The sequence below is a fragment of the Silurus meridionalis genome, chromosome 18 (assembly GCF_014805685.1).
Source record: "Silurus meridionalis isolate SWU-2019-XX chromosome 18, ASM1480568v1, whole genome shotgun sequence".
Classification (NCBI taxonomy): domain Eukaryota; kingdom Metazoa; phylum Chordata; class Actinopteri; order Siluriformes; family Siluridae; genus Silurus; species Silurus meridionalis.
The window spans coordinates 14,743,334-14,765,782 of NC_060901.1; the positions used below are offsets into that span (position 1 = coordinate 14,743,334).

The 22,449-nt window shown below is 38.3% G+C and overlaps 1 protein-coding gene across 1 annotated transcript; it reads left to right on the plus strand.

Moving 5' to 3' along the window:
- Nucleotides 1-1,560: 1,560 nt before the first annotated feature.
- Nucleotides 1,561-21,733, plus strand: itih5 (inter-alpha-trypsin inhibitor heavy chain 5). Its single transcript, XM_046874046.1, has 14 exons — nt 1,561-1,767; nt 1,880-1,915; nt 2,742-2,905; nt 4,208-4,321; nt 5,273-5,532; nt 6,741-6,910; nt 8,278-8,394; nt 8,865-9,036; nt 12,649-12,961; nt 14,232-14,854; nt 15,932-15,982; nt 18,218-18,334; nt 18,651-19,028; nt 20,326-21,733. Exons 1-14 carry the CDS (start codon nt 1,573-1,575, stop codon nt 20,634-20,636), a joined length of 3,021 nt encoding a protein of 1,006 aa, XP_046730002.1. The 5' UTR covers nt 1,561-1,572; the 3' UTR covers nt 20,637-21,733.
- The last annotated feature ends 716 nt before the right edge of the window (nt 21,734-22,449 follow it).

The window sequence follows — 22,449 nt, forward strand, 5'->3', positions numbered from 1 at the left end:
TTAGGTAAGATTAGGTTAGGTAAGATTAGGTTAGGTTAAGGTTATTAGGTTAGGATAAGTTAAAATACATCAGGATTGCAGGTTAGGTTAGGTTAGGTTAGGTTAGATTGGATCAGGATCAGTTAGGTTAGATTAGATTAGTTTAGTTTAGTTTAGATTAGGTTAGGATAGGTTAGATTACATCAGGATTGCTGAGTTAGGTTAGGTCAGATTGGATCAGGTTAAATTACGTTAGGTTAGGTTAGATTAGAGTAAGCTCACTTAGTTTGATTTAGGTTAGATTGGATCAGGTTACGTTAGGTTAGGTTAGGTTAAATTAGTTCAGGATCGCTAAGTTTAGGTTAAATTGGATTAGGTTAGGTTAGGTTATATTAGATCAGGATTAGTGTGTTTAGGTTAGGTTAGATTGGATCAGGATTGGTTAGGTTATGTCAGGTTAGATTAGATTAGTTTAGGTTAGATTGGATCGTGATCGGTGAGTTAAATTAGATTAGCTCAGGATCAGTTAGGTTAGATTAGGTTAGATTAGGTTAGCATAGGTTAGATTAAGTAAGGTTGGGTTATAGTGAATCAGATTTAGGTATGTTAGGTTAGGTAAGATTAGATTAGATCAGGGTCATTGAGTTTAGGTTAAATTAGGTTAGGTTAGGTTAGGTTATATTAGATCAGGATTGGTGCGTTTAGGTTAGGTTAGATTGGATCAGGATCGGTTAGGTTAGATTAGTTTAGGTTAGATTAGATTGGATCAGGATCAGTTAGGTTAGATTAGGTTAGATTGGTTTAGGATAGGTTAGATTAGGTTATAATAGATTAGATTATATCAGGATTGCTGAGTTAGGTTAGGTTAGATAGGATCAGGTTTAGTTAGGTTAGGTTAGGTTAGGTTAGGTTAGGTTAGGTTAGGTTAGATTAGATCAGGGTCTCTGAGTTTAGATTAAGTTAGATTCGATCAGGTTAGGTTAGGTTAGGTTAGGTTAGGTTAAATTAGTTCAGGATTGCTGAGTTTAGTTTAAATTGGATCAGGTTAGGTTAGGTTATATTAGGTTATATTAGTTTAGGTTAGATTGGATCAGGATTGGTTAGGTTATATTAGGTTATATTAGATTAGTTTAGGTTAAATTAGATCAGGAGTACTAAGTTTGGGTTAGGTTAGATTGGATCAGGATTGGTTAGGTTAGGTTAGGTTTATATAGATCCTCTATCTTCAGTGGCACAAAATACTAATCCACATTTATAGAAAATTCCATAATCTAGCTCCTCCTATTTTTTATAGAATGAGCTGGATCCCTATTGGACATAAAGTGCATTACATTAGGGTGGCCCCCCAAGAAAATACAAGCAAGGTGTAAGGAAGTGGGGGAAAAAAACAATTAGAGCATTAGACACTTTAAAAAATATGCTTTGTGATAATTATACTGTTTCATTTTTATTCCAAGCTAAAAAAACCCAAAAAAACCCAAAAACAATAAGTAGTCAAAAACACGAGCAAGACACGCCCACAATGATGGGTTGTGCGCGGGCGCGCGCGTTTGTTTGTATGTGCGTTCAGTGTACTCGCGAAGGACAGTCTGGATGGGAAACCAATACGCACAGTTCTCTGCTCGGTTTTATAGGAAAGCATGCGTCTTGCTCTGTCCTTCAGCTGAGATGTTGCTCCTGGTGCTCATTATTGCTTTGGGTTGTAACAATGCAGCTTCTGCTCAAAACGAGTATGAAGATGATGTCGATCTTGAGGATGACCTGATTTCAGAATTGGACTTAAATGTAGTGAGTTACAGTTCCTTTTAATATGCATATGTTTTAAAAAGATTTTGTGTTCATTTTTTATATATTTATTCAATTTTACATTTTATTTGTTTTTTTTGTTTTTTTATCTCAGGCACCGCACAGAGTCCCTCGGCAGGTGAGGAATAAGGTAAGAGCTGGTGCGCGCTTTTACGCACGCCTCCTTTATTGTTTTTGTTGCCAAAGTCTGTTTTAAAATCACCAAGTCATAGAGTAAAACGTATCAGCACAAACCTACAACATAATTGGAAATGCATGGCTAAATCCCAGTTGCATAATCCCACAGATTATCCACCGTATGTTCAATGGCGATCACGTTCTCACTCCCAACTCGTCACATACAGACGCGTTCGTCCGGATACTTTTGCGTAATTTTTCTACGTGCACTGATTCCCATAGACTTCTATAGAACTCTAATCAAGAACCTGCGGAGTTGAAACTTGACGTGTTGTGACCCTAACCATAACCCTAAATGACGCCAAAGGGGTACACAGTCCATATGTAGCCAAAGGCATGTGGATGTCTCCAAAACTAATTAATAAAAAATGAATAGAAAATTGGTTCCTTTTTTTTCTTGCACTATAAATCTCTACACGTATGGGTAGGCTAAATATTTTGGATTGTGGCTGTGGGGAAATGTGATTAATCAGCTACAAAAGTGAGATCAGACCCTGATGTTGGGTGAGAGGATTTTAGTTGGTGTTCCAGATCATCCCTAAGGTGTTCAGTGGGATTCTGGTCAGGTCTGTGTGCAAGATCTTCTACACCAGGGGTCACCAACATCATTAACATTATTAGTGTCTTCACATAGATGAATATCATTAATTATTAATAATAACATATAATAAAAAGGTTAATTGAGCAAATGTGTTATTTCAGATCAAACTGAAAACTGTTTGTATTAAACTGGTATTAAACCTACCGTTTTTTGAGTTTATGTTGTTTGTTCATTTTAGATAACTAAGCCACACATACATGAGCTCTCTATCACGACCACCATCATCTCTCGCTATGCTTTCACCGCTGTGTCCTGCACCATGTTAAACAAACACAGTGCAGCATCTCAGGCAGTTTTCATGTTCCACATCCCAGCAGCTGCCTACATCTCCAACTTTACAATGTGAGTATTACACAGTGCACTATACCAAATGATTCCAAAATAAGCATAAACAGTGACTAGCATGGAAACACTCAGCACACACAAAAACATTTTAGCATGGACAGTTCCCTATTCTCATAGCTTGTCTTTATTTATGATAGCACCTGTATTTCACAGAAAGTTCTGGTATAAATTCTTTGTTTTTTAGTTGCATGAAACAAATATTGCAGTAAATGTAGTCAGATAGCCAGAAATGTCGAACTTTATATTGCAAAGTGTGATTTTCTGATTATTAGATGAAGTCAGTAATTTAGTGGAACAGTTCACACTGTTCACACAATCCATTTATTTGATTGATCAAATCTGATCAATTAATTAGAGTGTCAAAAATGCCTGTTGCTAATATATCATTAGCAAAGCCGATGTCAGCAAACAAATACAAAAATAATAATTAAGTTAATAGATTGCGATATAGACGGTGATTAGCCATGTGAGGTGATGAGATCATTTTTAATAATTAATAATTTAATAATTGTATTTTACCTTAGGTAATAAGACAACAATGGATAGATGGATGGATAGATACTTTATTCATCTCAAAGGCAAGATCCCAGAAGTATGATGTGCATCCTTCAGCGGAGTTGAAATCTTAAATAAAAATATTTCTATTTTAATTTAAAAGGAAAATATATACTTAAACTATAAATGTGCAGCGTACAGTCGAAATTATGAACATTTGATCATGTGAATGGTTTTCCCAGGCTACTAAATATAAGTGACCATACCAGGCCCTTTGAACTGGACTATTTCACTGCATGTTCTTGTAATAATATTAGACTTGAGAATGGTTTAGAAGTGATGAAGCTGAGTTTTTGGGAAGGTTTTTTAAATGGCCATTGGACTAAAAAAGCCACACTGCTTTTTAAACCTTGATAAATTTATAGCACTTTCAGACATTTTGGCTTTTGAGATCATAAGACACATACTTTGTTCAACTTTCAAACAATGCAGATTCTCACATGCCTGATATGGAATAATACAATCAGTCTAAAAAGATTCTGAGATTACAATATTACTTAAACCATTCTCTGGATTATTTATGCTGTTAATACAACGTTGCATTACATTTTTTTGTTCCATGAATGATTTTTGGCTATTTTGTACTAGAAAAGGTTTAGAGAGGTCACCAGAGGGCCTGTGAGAGTTTAGATTAGCATTAATATCACAAACAAAACCACATACTTACAAACTCTGTAGGGCCCTTGATTTAGGTGTAGTCATGACTACAACGAGTTTATGAAAAGCTGATTTTTGTTTTTGCAGGATCGTGGGAGGGAGAGTGTTCCCCAGCCAGATCAAGGCAAAGGAACAGAAACTGAAAAAGGACAGGAAGGGGAACAATGGCACACCAAAGGACAAGGACTCAGCAGAGAACAGGTAAGGAGGGGCCTCTGAAGGTACAATGCTACTAGTGTCCACTGATGAAAATGAATACAGTTAATAAAACTATGTTTATGCATCTCATTAAAGAGATCTTTTAATAGACACTCACTCTAAATGGTGGATGCTAAGTACAGTTTTCAGCTGGAAGAGTACAGATAATATTCAAAATATTTGGTTAAGTAAAAGTAAAATGTACCTATCCATAGTAAACTATCTGTACTGGTGAGCTCGCTGATGCTAGTTAGGTCTATTGGGTAGCAATCATCTACTAGATGTACCTTTTGATATTATTATTATTATTATCATTTATACCACAGAATAATTGAAATCTCAGATTGGATTGGTCATAAAGTCTTGAATAAATAAGGAACAAATTACATCTAGACATGATGTTATAGGAAAATAATCCACCGTCTGGAAATGTAGTGCGCCTCCTTGTAAAGTAGAGTTACTGTTATCCTGTAACAACATTTGTTTATAATATTTCTCATATACCAAAGCATATCTATATCATAGAAGCTATAGCATTCATTGATCACTTTCTCTTTGTGACAATACGGAATAAAAGAAGGTTAACCTTAAAAATGTAAATATACAGTAAATGGCTGAAAAAGTGATAGTAAATTTAAATGTTAGAATTTTGAGGTGTTGGCAAGTGTTTAGTTTTAATTATTACATGGTTTATGTTCTAGTTTGCAAAAACCTTCCAAATACTTTTTAGTTCCTATCATTCCAGAGAAGGATTTTTGCATGTTCCTACTATTGAAGGCATTGGGAACTGAGTGTATAGAGACTGGAGAAAGATACATCGAAATTGGAGGATGTCTTTTCCAATTCTGCAATAGAAACTCTGAACATGCTAATACCAGCCCAGTTACTGAATCATCTGTGATCTAATGCTCTATCCTTCTTTCCATTTCTCTTCATCCCACTCTTTTTTGGAAGTGAGGGAGAAATGGAGTTGTTTCGCATGTCTGTGAAAATCCCTGGGCGAAACCGTGCCATCTTTCTTCTGACATATGAGGAGCTGCTGCAGAGACGACTGGGTTATTACCAGCACGTGACGAGTGTTAGACCCATGCAAATGGTCAGCAAGCTCAGTGTGACCGTTACCATCGTGGAGCATTCACGCATCAAGCACCTCAAAGTTCTCCCCTTGCGCAAAATCAAAACATCTGGATCCAGGAACAACAGCAGGGCAGACGGTATTTCTTTCTATACTGGAATTCTCAGTTAGCTGCGTTTTAATATCTAATATGGATTGGAATGCATATATTATTGTCTATAAGTTTATCGTTTATAAGTTTGTCTGTAATGAGCGAGCTAGTGGTGACAACAGCGAGAAAAAACTCCCTGAGATGGCATGGAGAAGAAACCATGAGAGGAACCAGACCCAAAAGAAAACCCGTCCTTATCTGCGTGGCACCGAATCCTTTCATTAGTTTGTTTGATGTTGAGATGTGATGGGCATTTAAATGCAAAACTGTTCATGCAACCTGCAGTCCTCAGTGATTTAATTATGGAAAAGAGAATTTCAGGTCTTAGTTTCATGCCTGTCAACACTGTTAGCCTTACTCCTTAAATAACTGCCACATTGTGCATTTTTCAACAAGAAAATTACCATAATTTTTGGAATTTTCAAATAGGATGTTAGACGTTCTACATTGCCTAAAATATGTAAAACTTTTAGTTTTAAAGTACAATTTCCGTAGTCCCATTATTCATGATGCACTTGATGAAACAGATTAGAGAATGTTTATTTATTTAGCTTTCTTGAGCTGTGCCCAATATCTCATATTTTATTAAAGCACAAATCGTAGTCATAATTTTAATTTGATTTAATGTGCACTTGATACATTCTTGTTTTGTTCCAACCTTTCCTTAATTACAAGCTACTGTATCTGATAATATAAAGTCTTACTGCTATAGTCATTTTTGTATATACAGTATATATACAGTATATATATATATATATATATATATATATATATATATATATATATATATATATATATACTGTATATAAAGTAATCTAGAAAAAGTCTTAAGTGAATGCTACAGTTCTAGAATTCACACTGACCTATTTCCACCATGCCTGCACAACAATCTATTACCTCATACTTTGTTCACGTCATCTCACACCATTCTTTAAATACAAGCTCCATCATCCTGGAACCTTCCCTTTTGGGACTGTCCCCACCCAAAAACTGAGAGAAATGTCCAAATTTGCAGCAGGTTCCAGCTGTTCTTCTGTTACACTCTTCTCAAACACAGATTCATAATTTTTCGCTAACTTTAAAGTGTGTACAACTGTAAGCAGCATGAATACACGTTATAACACTTTATGCTGAATAGAAAGTATAACAGTAAATACAGTTTTAATCCGATATACACTCCATGTCCCTCTCTTTAGGTATTGACAACATGCCGCCCTCCACAGTGATACGACAGAATGAGACCTTCTGCAAAATTACATTTACCCCAAACATCTTTCAGCAAGTCAGGATCTCCAACAATGGCATGCTGGGAGATTTCATAGTGCGCTATGATGTGGAGAGAGAGTTAGGCATCGGTGATATTCAGGTACATACACACACATTTAGACACACTGTGTGAACTCACAATAATCAATGTGGTATATAGATAAGTGTGGAAATTTCTATGTTACAGCAGCAAAGAAAATTGTGCAAATATAGATGTTCAGAAGGAGATTATACATTTATGTTCTATAAATACACATTAACTTATACATTCATTCTGTGTATTTCATGGTTTTTATCCCCATTATTTATTATATCGAAGTACATACTGTACATTTTTTTGTCCTCCCACACTATGATGTAAATATGGTGGCAAGGGCCTGATGGCTTACTTGTCGTTTCCGTAGCAACCTTAGTTATGGGGTCGGGTTGCTAGCCCAAAGCCCACCCTCCTCCTTTTGCAGCCGGGCTTGGGACAGTCCATGGCGAATTGCTTTATCCCTATTCCAACAACTGAGCACCCACGGGGGGGTTAAGGGCCTTGCTAGGGGTCAAGAATAGTATGGCTGGGACTCGAACCCACAACCCAGATTTAAAGAACACCACCCTTAACATCCCCCCAAAGGATTTATACAGACATTAAAATTTTTAAAGGACCTCATGATGACTAGCAGCACCACAGCTAACTGGTATATTCTTACAGCATTTCTAGAGATGTTCAGATCTTTCTGGAACATAAATAATCCAAAACTGTAAATATGATAAATGTACAATCATTGCCTATTTTTGTGAACAGATCATTACTGTAGGAATTACATGTTTTAAGAGAAAAGTTAGTTTTGCTACTCAGTCAAATTAATTACAAAGCTTCAATAGAGGGATCTAGAAATGAAATCATAACTAACTGTGTTACTTGAGACGCGTGGCTGCCATTAAGGAACTGTATCAGGAGCTTAAAAAAGTGTGTTTTGAATGAAATTTTACTGATTTGTCCAACAGCCCTGTGTCTAGGTCTAGGCCATGCCCACCTCTGGCTTAAATCCAAATATGGATACAAACATTATAAGCATTGAACAGACACAGATACAAATAAGTGTCATTATACCCGATTGTACAATATAAACACTAATTTATATTGTACAATCGGGTATAATGACACTTATACTGATATTTTATTGATTTAGAGACACAGTTTTCTTACTCATTCACTTTTACTCTAACACACACTAACTAAGCAGAGTTTTCTGTCTTTTCTACTCCAAAAGCAAATCAATTCCTTCTTTTCCCTAGACACAAGTCCACCCACAGCTGGACTGCAGCACTCTGAGCTCATATACACACACACACACACACACACACACCACACACACACACACACACACACCACACACACACACACACACACACACACACACACGCACGCACATACACACATATGCAAACTTTCATGAACATTTCTGCTTTCCACAGGTGCTGGATGGACACTTTGTGCACTACTTCGCTCCCAAAGACTTGCCTGTTGTACCCAAGAACGTTGTGTTTGTGATTGACACCAGTGCCTCTATGCTTGGGACCAAAATGAAACAGGTGCATTAAAAGTGTTTGTTCTAAAGCAGTATTTTCATAAGCATTAGTCACTACTAAATAATTTTTTCTACCCCCCTAAAAAAGCACTTTGTTGAATAACACTGAAAAGTGTCACAGCTAAATATTATCATACAAATCCAACAAAATCACATTTTCCACACAATTACTCTGAGGCATTTCACCTTCATGCAGTTGCACAATAATTTTGTTTTCCAATGAGTTGCACAAGACATATGTATTAGAAGAGTTCTGAAGAAGTGAACTTTCTACTTGCTTGCTAAGCTGAAGAGATGTGTATCAGACTATTTAACGTTTTTTTTTTTTTTACATTAACATGCAGTGATATGTGAGCTGTTGAGTTTTTGTTGTGTGTGTGTGTGTGTGTGTGTGTGTGTGTTTGTGTGTGAAAGCTTAAATCTGAGTTTCTTCACCAACAATTGGCAAATGGCATTTTTCTTTTTCTCCAAAAGACTAAAGAAGCTCTGTTCACTATCCTTGGTGACTTGCGTCCAAATGATCACTTTAACTTCGTCAGTTTTTCCAACCGTGTACGAGTGTGGCAGCCTGGCAAGCTAGTGCCCGTTACGCCGTACAACGTACGCGATGCCAAGAAGTTTATCTACATGATCTCACCGAATGGAGGTACCACACCTTTCACCTTTATTCTCTTTATTTACCACCTATCAATAAATTATTATTACTTACACAAAAGTATTTGCACACATGAATTTTTAGCAGTATGTGGGTCATCCCCAAACTGTTACCACAAAGTTAAAGCCACATAATTCAATAGGATGCTTTTGGATTTGGTAGCATTGAATTTCCTGACACTAGGAGACCCAAACCTGTTCCAGCATGACAAAGCATGTCCATGTGCACAAAGCCAGCTCCATGAAGAGATGTTTTACATGAGTTGGAGTGAAAGATCTTCTGCTATAGAATCCTGAACTCAACCCTGTTGAAAACCTTTGGGAAGAATTGGAACGCTGACTGCCTCCTTACCTTACCTACATCAGTACCTGACTTTACTAAAACCCTTGTGACTAAATGTGCACAAATCTACACAGCAACACTTTAAAATGTAGTGGAACATCATCCCAGAAGAGTGGAGGTTATTATATCAGCAAATGGGGACTAAATGTGTAATGGGATGTTCAAACAGCACATTTTAATTTATGGTCATGAGTCCACAAATGTTTGTACATATTAGGAGCAGACAGGGTATCTGGCAGACAGGGTGTTTTCCCACTGGGCCAATGTACAGGCGTGACTTATAAATTGTATGAACCTAAAATAATAGTGTGTATACTGTAAACAGTTTCATATTGTCTACTGATGAAAAACATCTCCGGAAACATGGTGATATTATGGTCTCAACAGTACAAAAAAACTTTTGCCACATGATTTCCTATCAGGAACTTGAGCTGCAACAACAATGCTTTGGGAACGCTTCTGCGTTGTCCACACTCTGAATCACGTGCGTAATCAGTCCAATGGAAAGTGCGGCGTCATTGGCAGGGTGACGTCATAACCAGAAAGCTATAAAATCTCTGTGTCGCTTGTCTGGGAGCGCTAGGTCGGTTTCCAAAGGAATCCGCTGACAGACGTAGCTCTCAGGGCATCTAAAGAGACCGCTAGGACCATTGGGCGGTTGATAGCCGCTCTTGTGTATATTGAAATACACCTGGTATCTCCCATGTCGCTCTCGTGGGGCTGCTCGGCGGGCGCAGTCCCAACCACAATCCCACACCTCCAGCATCATGAGGTGCAAAAAGCAGAGCCACCTGTCTTGCACTTCCCATTCGTAGGGATCCTGTGTGACGCTCAAGTCAAAAAGTTCTGATACAGGACCATTTGGGGACTCCCCCGGGATGAAGCACTGTGCACCTCAGTATATGGTGATCGCCCCACCCCGCCCTGCCCTGGCACTCCAGCCAGCTCCAGGAAACGCCCTCCTTGTTCTGCCCGGTACCGTAGTGGACTTTGAGGGTTTGCCGCTTCTCATCAGCCCCCTAGAGCTGCACAAGGGCATAAGCTTCAGCTTTAAGTATACCAGAGATCAGTCGCTGGAGGTTTCGTTAGACGTGCCTCGGCGAGTCCTGCACACTGTAGACAGAGGCTAGTCGATTCAATTTGGGTCTCTTCCGCCCCAGCCCAATGGGGTGTGCCCTATCCTGGTGGGGCCTGAGCAGGCTCTGGGGAAGGAGGCCACCGAGGTTGTCCCTTCATCAGACAGAGAGCCTGGTTTCTACAGCTGGTACTTCATAGACCCCATTAAGGATGGAGGGTTACGTCTGAGACTCAGGTTCAAGATACTGACCCTGAATCAGGTCATGTTCCAAATTAGTTCCGAGGACTGGTTTGTCACGATAGATGTGAAGGATGTTTCTCTCAAGGTTTCTTTCTCATAAAGGGACTTTTTCCTTGCCACAGTCACCATGGCTTGCTCATCAGGGATAAATACACATTGTTCATTGTCCTTAACTGTTACATTTTGTAAAGCTGCTTTGGCTTGATACTTTTATGCATCCATCCTTTTAGCGAGCTGGTCTGTTAACCCTGCTCAGTAACGGTAACAGCTCCAGCAAAAGCCCTCCCCATTTCCCGCCTGGTACTGCAGCAGACTTGGAGGGTTCCTCGCCTCTGAGGAGGCCCCTAGAGCTGCACCAAGGCATAACTCTGGCTCTAGGATGAGGTTATACAGACCATTCTCCAATCCAGAGCTCCCTCTATGAAGAGGCCGTACACCGACGATCCAGTTTCAGTGCTGGAATTCCTTCAGAAACAGTTTGCCAAAGTGTTGGCTCCTTCCACCCTTAAAGTCTACTTGTCCGCCATTGTGGCGTACCATGCACCCTTGCGGGGCATTCACTGGGTAAAACCCATTGGTGACAGGTTTTTTTCTGCGGTACCTGGAGGCTAGAGGCCTCCAGCATGACCGAGACTGCCTTATCGGAGCTTCTCTTCGAGCCGTTGGCCAAGGTGCCTTGGAGGTTCCTCGCAGTCAATACTGTGTTCCTCCTGGCCATTTTCTCTCTCAAGAGAGTGGGGGATCTTCAGGCCCTCTTTATGGCCTCCTCTTTCCTGGAGTTTACTCCAGGCATGGCCAGTGCCTTCCTTTACCCTAGAACAGGGTATGTCCCCACGGTACCCTTGGCCGTCCCATGACCTGTTATGCTCCAGGCATTCTTCATCCTCCTTTCCAAGCCCAAGACCAGGAAAAGCTGACCCGACTGTGACCGGTGCGAGTACTGGACATATTCATCCACAGAACAAGCCTGTAAAGAAAGTCAGAGCAACTGTTTGTCTGCAATGGCCCTCCGAGTAGAGGCCTCCCTGCGAACCAGCAGATGCTCAGCAAATGAATTGTCGATGGATTTTTATCCTCCTATGAGTCCTCTGGTCGCTCCGCTCCTTTCGGGGTCAGAGCTCACTCGGCCAGGAGTGTGGCAGCCTCTAAGGCTTGTCCTCTGGAGTTTCTCTCCAAGACATCTGCAATGCCTTTATAGCCTGGTGTCACTCCTGGCCTCTCAGTCCTTCGATCTAGTTGTGCCCATTCATGCTAGACAGGGACTGGTCAGTCTGGCGTGATTGGACTTCCGTTCCCAAAATTTTGTGGATGTAGCTCGAGTTCCTGAAAGGAAACTTCTCTAGGTTACGTATATAACCCTGCTTCCCTGAGGGAACGAGACGCTGCGTCTTCATGCCACACTGCCTGCATACCTTCAGCACTTCCTTCCCTTTTCAGAAGTTAGTGCAGTTTCACTCCATGTGTGTTTTTTAGCTTCCTGGTCATGACGTCACCCCACCAGTGACGCCACGTTTTCCATTGGACTGATTACACAAATGATTCAGAGCATAGACAACATGGAAGCGTTCCCAAAGCGTTGTTGGCACGGCGTCTCATTCCCCTTCAGGGGACCAGAGTTACATACGTAACCTAGAGACGTTCTCTAACTTTGCATCTTCCAGGGCTTCTCAGTGCCAGTGGCCTGGCCCTCTTTATTAATTTCTGTTAGCATGTTTTTTATGATACTGTATGTGTTTTTGTATTCCTAGTGAGATTGCTTGATACTTTCCTTGCACACAGGTTGACATGAATTCTGATTAAATTATGGAATTAAGTGCTGTTTTGTAGAGATTCATGACATACAATGCCTAGTGGGTCTGTTTTAGTTCCAGGTTGTAACACTACATAATTAGGTCATTATTTAAATTTCTGGTACTGTCTCTCTCTTTTTTTGCCAATCCCAGGCACAGATATTAACAGTGCCCTCCAGGCCGGCTCGTTGTTGCTCAGAGACTACCTGTTACAAAAGGAGGAGATGAATCACAACAGCGTGTCCCTCATTATCTTCTTGACTGATGGACGGCCCACTGTGGGTGTGGTCCAGACACCAGTCATTCTGGGAAACGCAAAGTCTGCTGTGCAGGAAAAGTTTTGCATCTTTACAATTGGGATGGGCAACGACGTTGACTATAAGCTCCTGGACCGCATGGCGCTGGAGAACTGTGGCACCATGCGGAGAATTCCAGAAGATGCTGATGCAAGCACCATGCTCAAAGGGTGAGAATGGTGGAACGGTGTAGGTTTAATGCTTTTGGTAAATACTTCAATCATGTGGTAATAGTGAAAGTCTAATTAGGCATGCTGTAGTAAATTTACTGTTTGTCCTCTTCAATGCAGTAAGCCCCTAGTTAGCTGTAATTTCTTTGGTAATCACTTTTAATTGTTTCTGCACCCAGGCATGCTCTTATTGGCTGCTGGCAAAGCTTATACTCTAAACTAGGGCTGGAATTAAACTTTTGACAAAAGTTGACAATAAGGCTCCAGGTTAGTGATTAGAAGGTCAGCAGTTCTAGTCACCGCACCACCAAGTTGCAAATGTCCGGCTCTTGAGCAAGACTCTTGATAATAACATGGGCATGTGCATAACCTTTTGTTCTGACCCCTAATGATGTCCTAACATTCTAATTAGCTGGATTCTGCAAAAAAAAAAAAAAAAAAAAGGAATTTTACCATATTGTATTGCTTACGAATTACATGAAGGTTTTCCCTGTTTTTTTATAAGCTGTTGTAAAGATGTTATATTTCATTATCTATTTAAGAAATAGAAAGACAGAGAGAGAAAATAAGAGAAAGCACTGATGAACCAAGAGAGATTGATATTTAAATAGAAAGGATCATGAAATCTGTTTAAAGATTTTCGACTTATGAGCTGTTTTACATATGAGCCCTAACTTTAGATCAGAGATTAAGTGCCAGAAAAGCACAGGGATTGACCCAAAAAGGTCAGTTTAAAGTAAATATGTACCTGGAAAGAGCTAACAAAGTGTACTGATTGTTAATATTAATGTTCACTATTTGTAATTACAGTAATACTGAAAGAATCCAAAGATTTACAGAATCACAGCAATCACTCCTACAGTATTCTACAAAACTATGATTGGGAGTTTGATGTCTTTCAAGCAAAACAGAACCTTTGGCTTACATGTATCATTTTTGTTTTAATTTAAAAAGTTAGTAAAACTTACTTAACTATGGGTTATTGTTTATTATATTTAAATATTTTTTCTTTTTAAAAATTTGTAATGAAAACTATGGATGATTCTCATTTCAATGAGTTTCTCATTTCAATTTCACCACAGTGTAGGTTCTATTTACTTTATTAAATTTACCAAATTACCCACCACCTAGGTGGTGTTTTGAATGTTTTTTTTGTGAGTTTTTCTTTTGTTTATTTACAAATCAAAGGCATGTTCAAGGGCCAATCAGTGAAAATAGAGCTACCTTTAATAATAAAATTAATAGTATCATGTTCTCTGTATCTCTGTAGATTCTATGCAGAAATTGGCACCCCGCTGCTATCTGATATCCGTGTTGAATATTCAGAGGATTCCGTCGAATATGTCACACAGAACCTCTTCCCCAATTATTTTAATGGCTCTGAGATCGTCGTGGCTGGAAAGCTGACCAATCGCAGCTCGGACTCCCTGCATGTGCAGGTGACGGCCACTAACAGTGATCGCAGCCTTGTAATAGAGAAGGACATTTCGCTGACTGAGCAGGAGCGTGAGACCAAACGGCGTGTGGAGGAGGCTGAAGCTGGACCAAATGCAGACGGCTACGTCGAGCGCCTCTGGGGATTCCTGAGCGTCAAAGATGGACTGAATGGACGTGTACGCAGCCAAACTAGCTCAGAGAGAGAGAATTTTACTCAACGTGCCACCGAACTTTCACTTTCTTACAACTTCCTCACGCCACTAACACAAATGGAGGTGGAGACGCCACAAGTTCTCACCAATGGGACTATAGCAGGGGCTGAGACTACAGAAACCCCTGCACATTCAAATTTGGCTAATCGGTTAACAGAGGAGGAGCCGACAGGGGACACGCCCCAGAGCCTGCACAGGAATAAGGAACAGCCAGCCACAGAAGCCAGAGCTGGCAAGACCACACGTGAGACATGCTGACCTTCTTTTTTAGTTTTCTTTTGTTAAAAAAAAAATGCTTTCAAGAAATACTGTTCAGAAAAACATTCACCCAATCTTCAGGTAGATGCAAATTGGAATGCTGACAAAGCTACAGAGATCCATGCTGAGTCTGGAAAGCAAAGTTTGTGCTCGCCTCACACTTTTGCACATTTATGCTAGTGCATGCTAAAAAAGCACACCTAGTGCCTTCCAACGAGTATGGTGGTGTTCCATGGCTGCTTTGCTAGCTGTTATATGATAGCAGGGTGGGAATTGGCAAATTAACAACCGCTGGATGAAAACCTGTGAAAATGAGTGGATAAATAATAGCTCTAAAATTATTAATTGCAGTCCAATCAGTTTTTTTCAACATTTTTCAGTTCTTTTGTTTTGTTCTGAAACTACAAAGCTAAAGTAGTTCATAGGTGATGAATGTTTATCAATTCATTAATTCACTTATCTTCAGTAACCACTTTCATTTAGAGGAAACCAGTGCAGACGTGGAAAGGAGCAAACAATAAACACTCTGCACCACCTTTCCGCCTTTCAGCATAGAAATAAAACCCAGTGGGATGTAGGGATATAGAAAAATAATAAATAACAGGGTGGTGTGTTTCCACCACAAATTCACTGTTTTCTTCAATATTTTTCACTTGAAGCAGTTTATTCCTCAGCAATTTGTGAATGACAGCGATTTTTAGCACTTTTTATTCATTTGTAACAATTTAGTGAATGTTTCAGGTATTTTTGACATCGGCTACATTAAGATATATTATATATTATATTATATATATTATAAGATTGTAGCTTCAGTTGCAAACTAAGGGAGCAAACGTGTCCTGGCAGATCAACTGTATCTGGATTAAGGTGGATTTTTTTTATTCTAATCAGTTCACTACCGCAAAAGCAAAGTATGAAATAGTATAGTATGAAATCCTGTGAGACCTTTTAAGTACAAGCCAAGACACATTATTATTATTATTATTATTATTATTATTCCTGTCTGACTGCGCCTTTAAGCAGTCTCTAAACAGTGTTGTCTCTTGTGTTTTGTCTGCAACAGATGGACTTAAAAGACCTGGCAAAAAGTCTGTCACTCTGTCCAAAACATCAGGTAATTTCCTACCTTTGTTCTAACTGACGACTGTGTAAGGAGTCCGAAAGCAGAAGGACAAAATAATTAGTCGCTGTCTAAAAACCTGACTTGTAATTTAGCTTGTGTGAGTAAAGGGGCCTACAACAGAGGGGAGTTAAACACTACGAAGAACTCACTGCAGGCTCTAATTGCTGACATATAACTGCAGATTACGGGGCATTGTGTGTGTGAACTTCGGTGTGGTTCATGTGCTATGGTATGCATTTAGGCCTGAATCTGGCTTCATGCTACAGACAGTAGCCTTTTGAAGAATGGTATGCATTTAAGTGGCAATTAGAGATGGCTTCTCAGAGATAAAAGCATTAAAGGAATGAGAGGAGGTTCCAGCCATAAAGACTTGGCTGAAATACATTGTGTGAACAGACAATACCAAAAAAACCCTCTTCCGTCTCTTCAGTTGTACAGTGCTGTGAAAATTATTCTCCCCTTCCTTATTTTTTTTGCATATTTGTCACAATTAAATGATTCAGGTTCAGTAAATACAACCATTATGATTTTATTTATTAAGGAAAACAAAAGCTGCCCAAACCAGCCTGCCCCCATGTGAAAAAGTAATTGCCCCCTGAACCTAATAACTGGTTGTGCCACCTTGGAAACTGCAATCAAGTGTTTGCGATAACTGCCAACGAGCCTTTCACATTGATGCAGAAGGATTTTTCACCCTCTCTTCTTTGCGGAAGTGTTTAAATTCAGCCGTATTGGATTTAAGTGTAAAAAATATGCCAAAAATGCTGTTTTTTGTAGATTTTTTTTGTTGAGACCAACTTGATTACTCAAGAGTTACTTCCAGTTTTCTCTTAAAGCAACTAAGCAACTGGTATTACTGGGCTTACAGTTATGTACAAGAAATGCAAAACATAAAATTGCTTGTCGTCTTTTATTAACTCAGTTTATTATTGCTAACATTTGTGAATTTAACAGTTAAATTTTTTGAAACAATTTAAAATTAAATGCCTACTTTCTTAAATAATATATAAAATAATATTTGATAATATTTAATACAAAATAAACATATAATTAATTAAAGAGCAATACACTTTTTATTATTTTGATTACATTAGGACAAATTTGATTTAAATAAAATAAATGGAGTTTTGTTATTATTTTTATTTATTATTATTTATTTATAATTATTATTATTATTTAATACATTTGGTTAATACAAATGTGTATGTAAGTGTGTGTGATTTTTATTTTATATTCACATTTATTTGTCTTAAAATCTGTTCTGCTTTTTCCAGCTAAATTTAACTAATGTTTTCATTCCTTCCATCCTTCATTCATTCACTCCCTTGATATGTGGATTTGGCAGGATTTTCTCCATTTAAGAGAAATTCTAGAAGCTGGACATAAAACCCTAAAGAATCCCTAGTGTATGCCACTTCCTGGTTAGGAATTCTATGCACAATGGATTCGTTAGTGTTTTCACGGATGCACAAAACAAATAAAACTAATTTGGTATGAAGTGAGTAGCCACGGTGACACTGCACAAACTCTTTTTTTTTTGTATACCCTTGGCATTGTTGTATGTTTTTAAGCTTAATCATAATAATAAAAATGCACTCCGAGTTCAAGGTGGAAATGAAACAAACGTGTGGTTGTAGATGCATATATAACCCAGATTCTAAAAAGATCTATGCGATTAATATTTAACAGCCATTTTGGTTATTTGATTTCAACAATTGCATCATAAGATGAATTATTGAGGGTTTCTTTGATTATTATTATTTTTTCCAAAAAAAAAAAAAAAAAGCCTTTGGGTCAAGTTGTGTGGTTTGAACTTTTTGTTTAAAAATCTGACCTTAAAAACACAGGATTGCAATTCTTGTTACACCATCACGAGACTTACTTAAAATAAATATAAATTACTTAACCTGAAGTTTTCATTGTTGTTGTATTGATCATTTATATCATCCCTATCAATCCCTATTTTTGTATCCTGATTACCCGTGCATGAATAATAACGATAAATATGAAGTTATTCATTATAAAACAGTTTCTGCTTGGAAACACCTTGTTTCTTTCTTTTAATAGAATTAATTGCTGAGATTGACTCATTAGACAGGGACAGGGATTTTCTTAAACATCTATTAAGATGAATTGCATTCTAAAGTAAAAAATAAATGAATTAGAAGATTTTGTAAATCTCATGTTTTATATATTTTACAAAATGTGTGTCTCCTCCCTGTCTAGCGGATGGAGATCCTCACTTTGTGGTTGACTTCCCCTTAAGTAAACTTACTGTGTGTTTTAACATTAATGGAGAGCCTGGGGACGTCCTCCGCTTAGTGACCGACCACAAACACTCAGGTAAGCCTCATATTATTTACCTTATTTTATGCTTCCATATAATCATTTTTTCAAATATATTACACAGTGACACATTAATTTACAGTTTCAGAAGTGTATCTGTGGTATTACCATTCTGTTGCTTGATCAGTTGTGCTAGAAAGGGATGCATATGCACTATTGGAATGGTTAGCGAATGCAGGAATTAGTAAAAAATGGCAATCAAATACATGGCAAAAATGTATAGTACAATATTACAATTAGCTTTTTGCTTAAAATGTTACTTATATATCCTACAGATGTGTGGGATTGTGTTTAAATCGGATTTATTTTCAAGGTGTGACAGTAAACGGGAAGCTAATTGGCGCTCCAGCACCCCCTGGCAGTCACAAACAGCAGCGCACATATTTCAGCTCCATCCTTATTGTTGTTGACAAGCCCAGGCGTTCGTACATTGAGGTGACACCACGCAAGGTCATTGTGGACAGCCTTGATCGCCTCATCCTTCCTTGCAGCTCCAGTGTTTCTGTGGATAACAAATATGTAGCGGTGGCTGTAGTTGCCAATGCCAATATTACGATTACCATTCAGGGGACAATACAGTTCATCATCCTGATGCATATTTATAAAAACCCTGCCCCATACCAACGAGACCATCTGGGATTCTACATAGCGGACAGCAAGGGACTGAGCAAGGACACACACGGACTCTTAGGTAAACACACGTTTTAAAAAATCACACTTGAATAAATAAATCTATTTATTATATTTAAATTAAATTCTCTTAATTGAATCATAGCCAACTGCCTGATTTTGCATACATGAACAGACTAAGCAGAGAATATCAAACTTTGGGAGATTTAGGGAGGGAGATGTAGGGTTTATAGGGTTTTTTTCCCACATATTAGTAATAATGCTAATGTAAATCCCAGCACCACCAAGCTGCCATTGCTGGGCCCTTGAGCCAGGCCCTGAACCCTCACCTGCTCAGTTGTATGAATGAAATAATTGAAATTTGCGCTGGAATATGGAAGTTTTCCAGCTTTTTGGGTTTATTTTTAGTTATTATGTTTGCTTTTTGGATGTAATTGGGCTGGAAATATTATTGCTGTGAGTCATAATATTAGAATAAACAATTGAGCAGTTGTATATCTAAAATCACTCACACAGATTTATGCTGGGAAACTGGATATTGTTAACATTTAATTGCCTATTATGTGATCAGTAACAGTTATCTGAAAACCTTAAAAAAATTATTTATAATTCGTTACATTTATATAGCGCTTTTCTGCAGCACTCAAAGCGCTATACATATGAAAGGGGGATTCTCCTCAACCACCACCAATGTGCAGCATCCACCTGGATGATGCGACGGCAGCCATATTGCACCAGAACGCCCACCACACACCAGCATATTAGTGGAGAGGAGATAGAGTGATATAGCCAATTAATATGAGGGGATGATTAAGTAGGCCAGCGGGCAAGTTTTTTTTGGGCAGGATGCGGGCACACCTACTGTTTTGAAAGACATCCTGGGATTTTTAATGACCACAGAGAGTCAGGACCTCGGTTTAACGTCTCATCCGAAGGACGGTGCTATTTTTTTTTTTTTTTTTTTTTACAGTATAGTGTCCCCGTCACTATACTGGGGTGTTAGGACCCACACAGACCACAGGGTGAGCACCCCCTGCTGGTCTCACTAACACCTCTACCAGCAGCAACCTGGTTTTTCCCCAGGTGGTCTCCCATCCAAGTACTGGCCAGGCTCAACCCTGCTTAGCTTCAGTGGGCAAGCTGTCTTGGGCTACAGGGTGATATGGCTGCTGGTATTTATGCCATCCTGCCTCATAAAAGTCTATCTTCACAAGACCCCTTTTTGCTTTTGCCATTTGTTCATTTTGTTTAATGATGTGGGACCCCATTATTTTTTATTCTTTTATGTTTTTGTTTATTATTAAAAAAAGAAGCCAGGGTAACAAATTGCATTAATAACAGCTTTATTATCCTTTCAGGTCAGTTTATCTATGAAGAGGTCACACTAACACAGCGACTTGGAAACATCACTGCAGCAACAGAAAATGGTACACAAGAACAAACCATGACCCAGGGTAACCCCGGTCCTGGTCACATGGCCCTGCAGGTGAAGGAGCGCATTGTGGATGTGGTAAAGAAGAGCAGAAATATTTACTCCGGGACACACACTGTCCACTGCTGGTTTGCCAAGAACAATGCTGCTAAGCTGATTGATGGACAATACAAGGATTATGTCGTGTCTCACATGTTTGACACAGAGGACTGGCCTCATGGGACAAATGTACATTAAGACACACAAATACACACATCAAATAGCAAAACCAGGTATTCGATGCACAAATTCACAGGAAAAAGCTCAACAACTCAATTTTTTACAACTTCTGTATACAGTATAAAGTGTGAGATTATGTCTATTTAATATTGGGACTTTATACTACTGCATACATTTTTTAACATTTTATAAATGTTTTTAATACACTTTTAATGTATTTCTAATTGTTTTACGGATCTTATTCTGATCATTGATATATAATTGTAACATATAAAACCCACTGTGGCTTTTCAGAAGAACCATATTTGAAAAATTATACGTAGAAATGCAATTATAATGATGTTTATATTATGTTTACAATAAAAATACAAATAATACAAATTTGATAGTGATTTCAGGTCTGGCTGTTGCTTTCACAGCCTTCTCATTCTTTCTGCAGATGGAATTACCACATTTCCTTACCAGACTAGGGGTGTAACGTTTTGCCAATGTCTGTATCTGTATCTACATGTTTATCTGTATCCATATCTGTTAAGTGCTCAAAGTATCTGTCAATATTTTTCAATCAAAAATTATAACATATGGAACTTAGCAGAACATGATCTAGTCTTCTGAACGTGTGCAGTTCCTCAACATTGGTTAATTTACTTCGACATATTTAGGCAGCTTATAAAAAAATAGCACTTGGTATTTATTTTGCATTGATTTCTTTGTTTATTGCACAGCAAAATTTACTTGTGTAATGAACTCAACAGACATTAAATTACAGCCATTAATTGATAACCTGTGCATGGGATATAGGACATTTTATTGCTCGAATAATTCTTCTATTTGACCAAGTAAATGATTCTTTGCTAATTAACAATTGTATATCCAAAGAAATCAGTCTTTCAGATAAGATACGTCTCCTATAATAAACAAAATGTTAAAATTTAGTATGCTTCTTCTAAGAAATCAGAATGAATAGAGGTCTCAGCAAAAAGGTCCTTCGGTGCCATTCAAATTTCACATACAATTTAAGCAGGTCCTCTAATAAATTTCTCTGAATCTTCTTTTATTTATAGATATTGAACAATTCCATTTATTTGTGAAAAAGAATAAAAATTTAAAATATTTCTCCTGTCCTTCTACAGCAGTTTTAGGCTTTTCTACTACTGTTTCTCCTTTGTGCAAATGTTTTATACCCATGTAGTGCCTCTTTTCTCAGTAATGCTTTGGTTTTTATTCCCACATTAACTCTTTTGATAATTTCCAGGGGGTACACTAGGCTTTTTGCTACATCAATTCAGCCATTTTAACACCTGTTTTTACAAGATTCATCTTTAGTTTCTGTGCAAAATGATGTGTGAAATCAGACTGTACTTTGAGTTTGTGCTTCTTCAATCTACTCGGCCATCGTATCATGTCACAATAGGCTAAATCCAGGCACGATGCCAAGGTCAATGTGGGGGTTGTTACATTTTTTATATAGATTCAATGCAATCTCGTCTTAAATCTTGTTAAAGGCCAGAATTTCATTTAAGACCTAGGGTTAGGGTTAGGGTTAGGATTGATACTTTAATATTGATAATATATACTTTTTGTGCTAGGTTGACATGCAACAGTGTTAGCGTGGAATAAATGCATAGAATCAATAACTGTGTCAATTTACTTATCTTTACCAGTTTCCCCAGTCCCCCTGTAGACCCAGGACTCAGAAGACAGAACCCCTGCTGGTCAGCCCATGTTTGTGTAAAAAGTTTTGCTTTCAATGCTTGAAGAAGGTTTACATAAGTGCTGATAATATGCAGGTTGGTTCTTGTATAATCCAGCTTTCAAACGGATGAATACA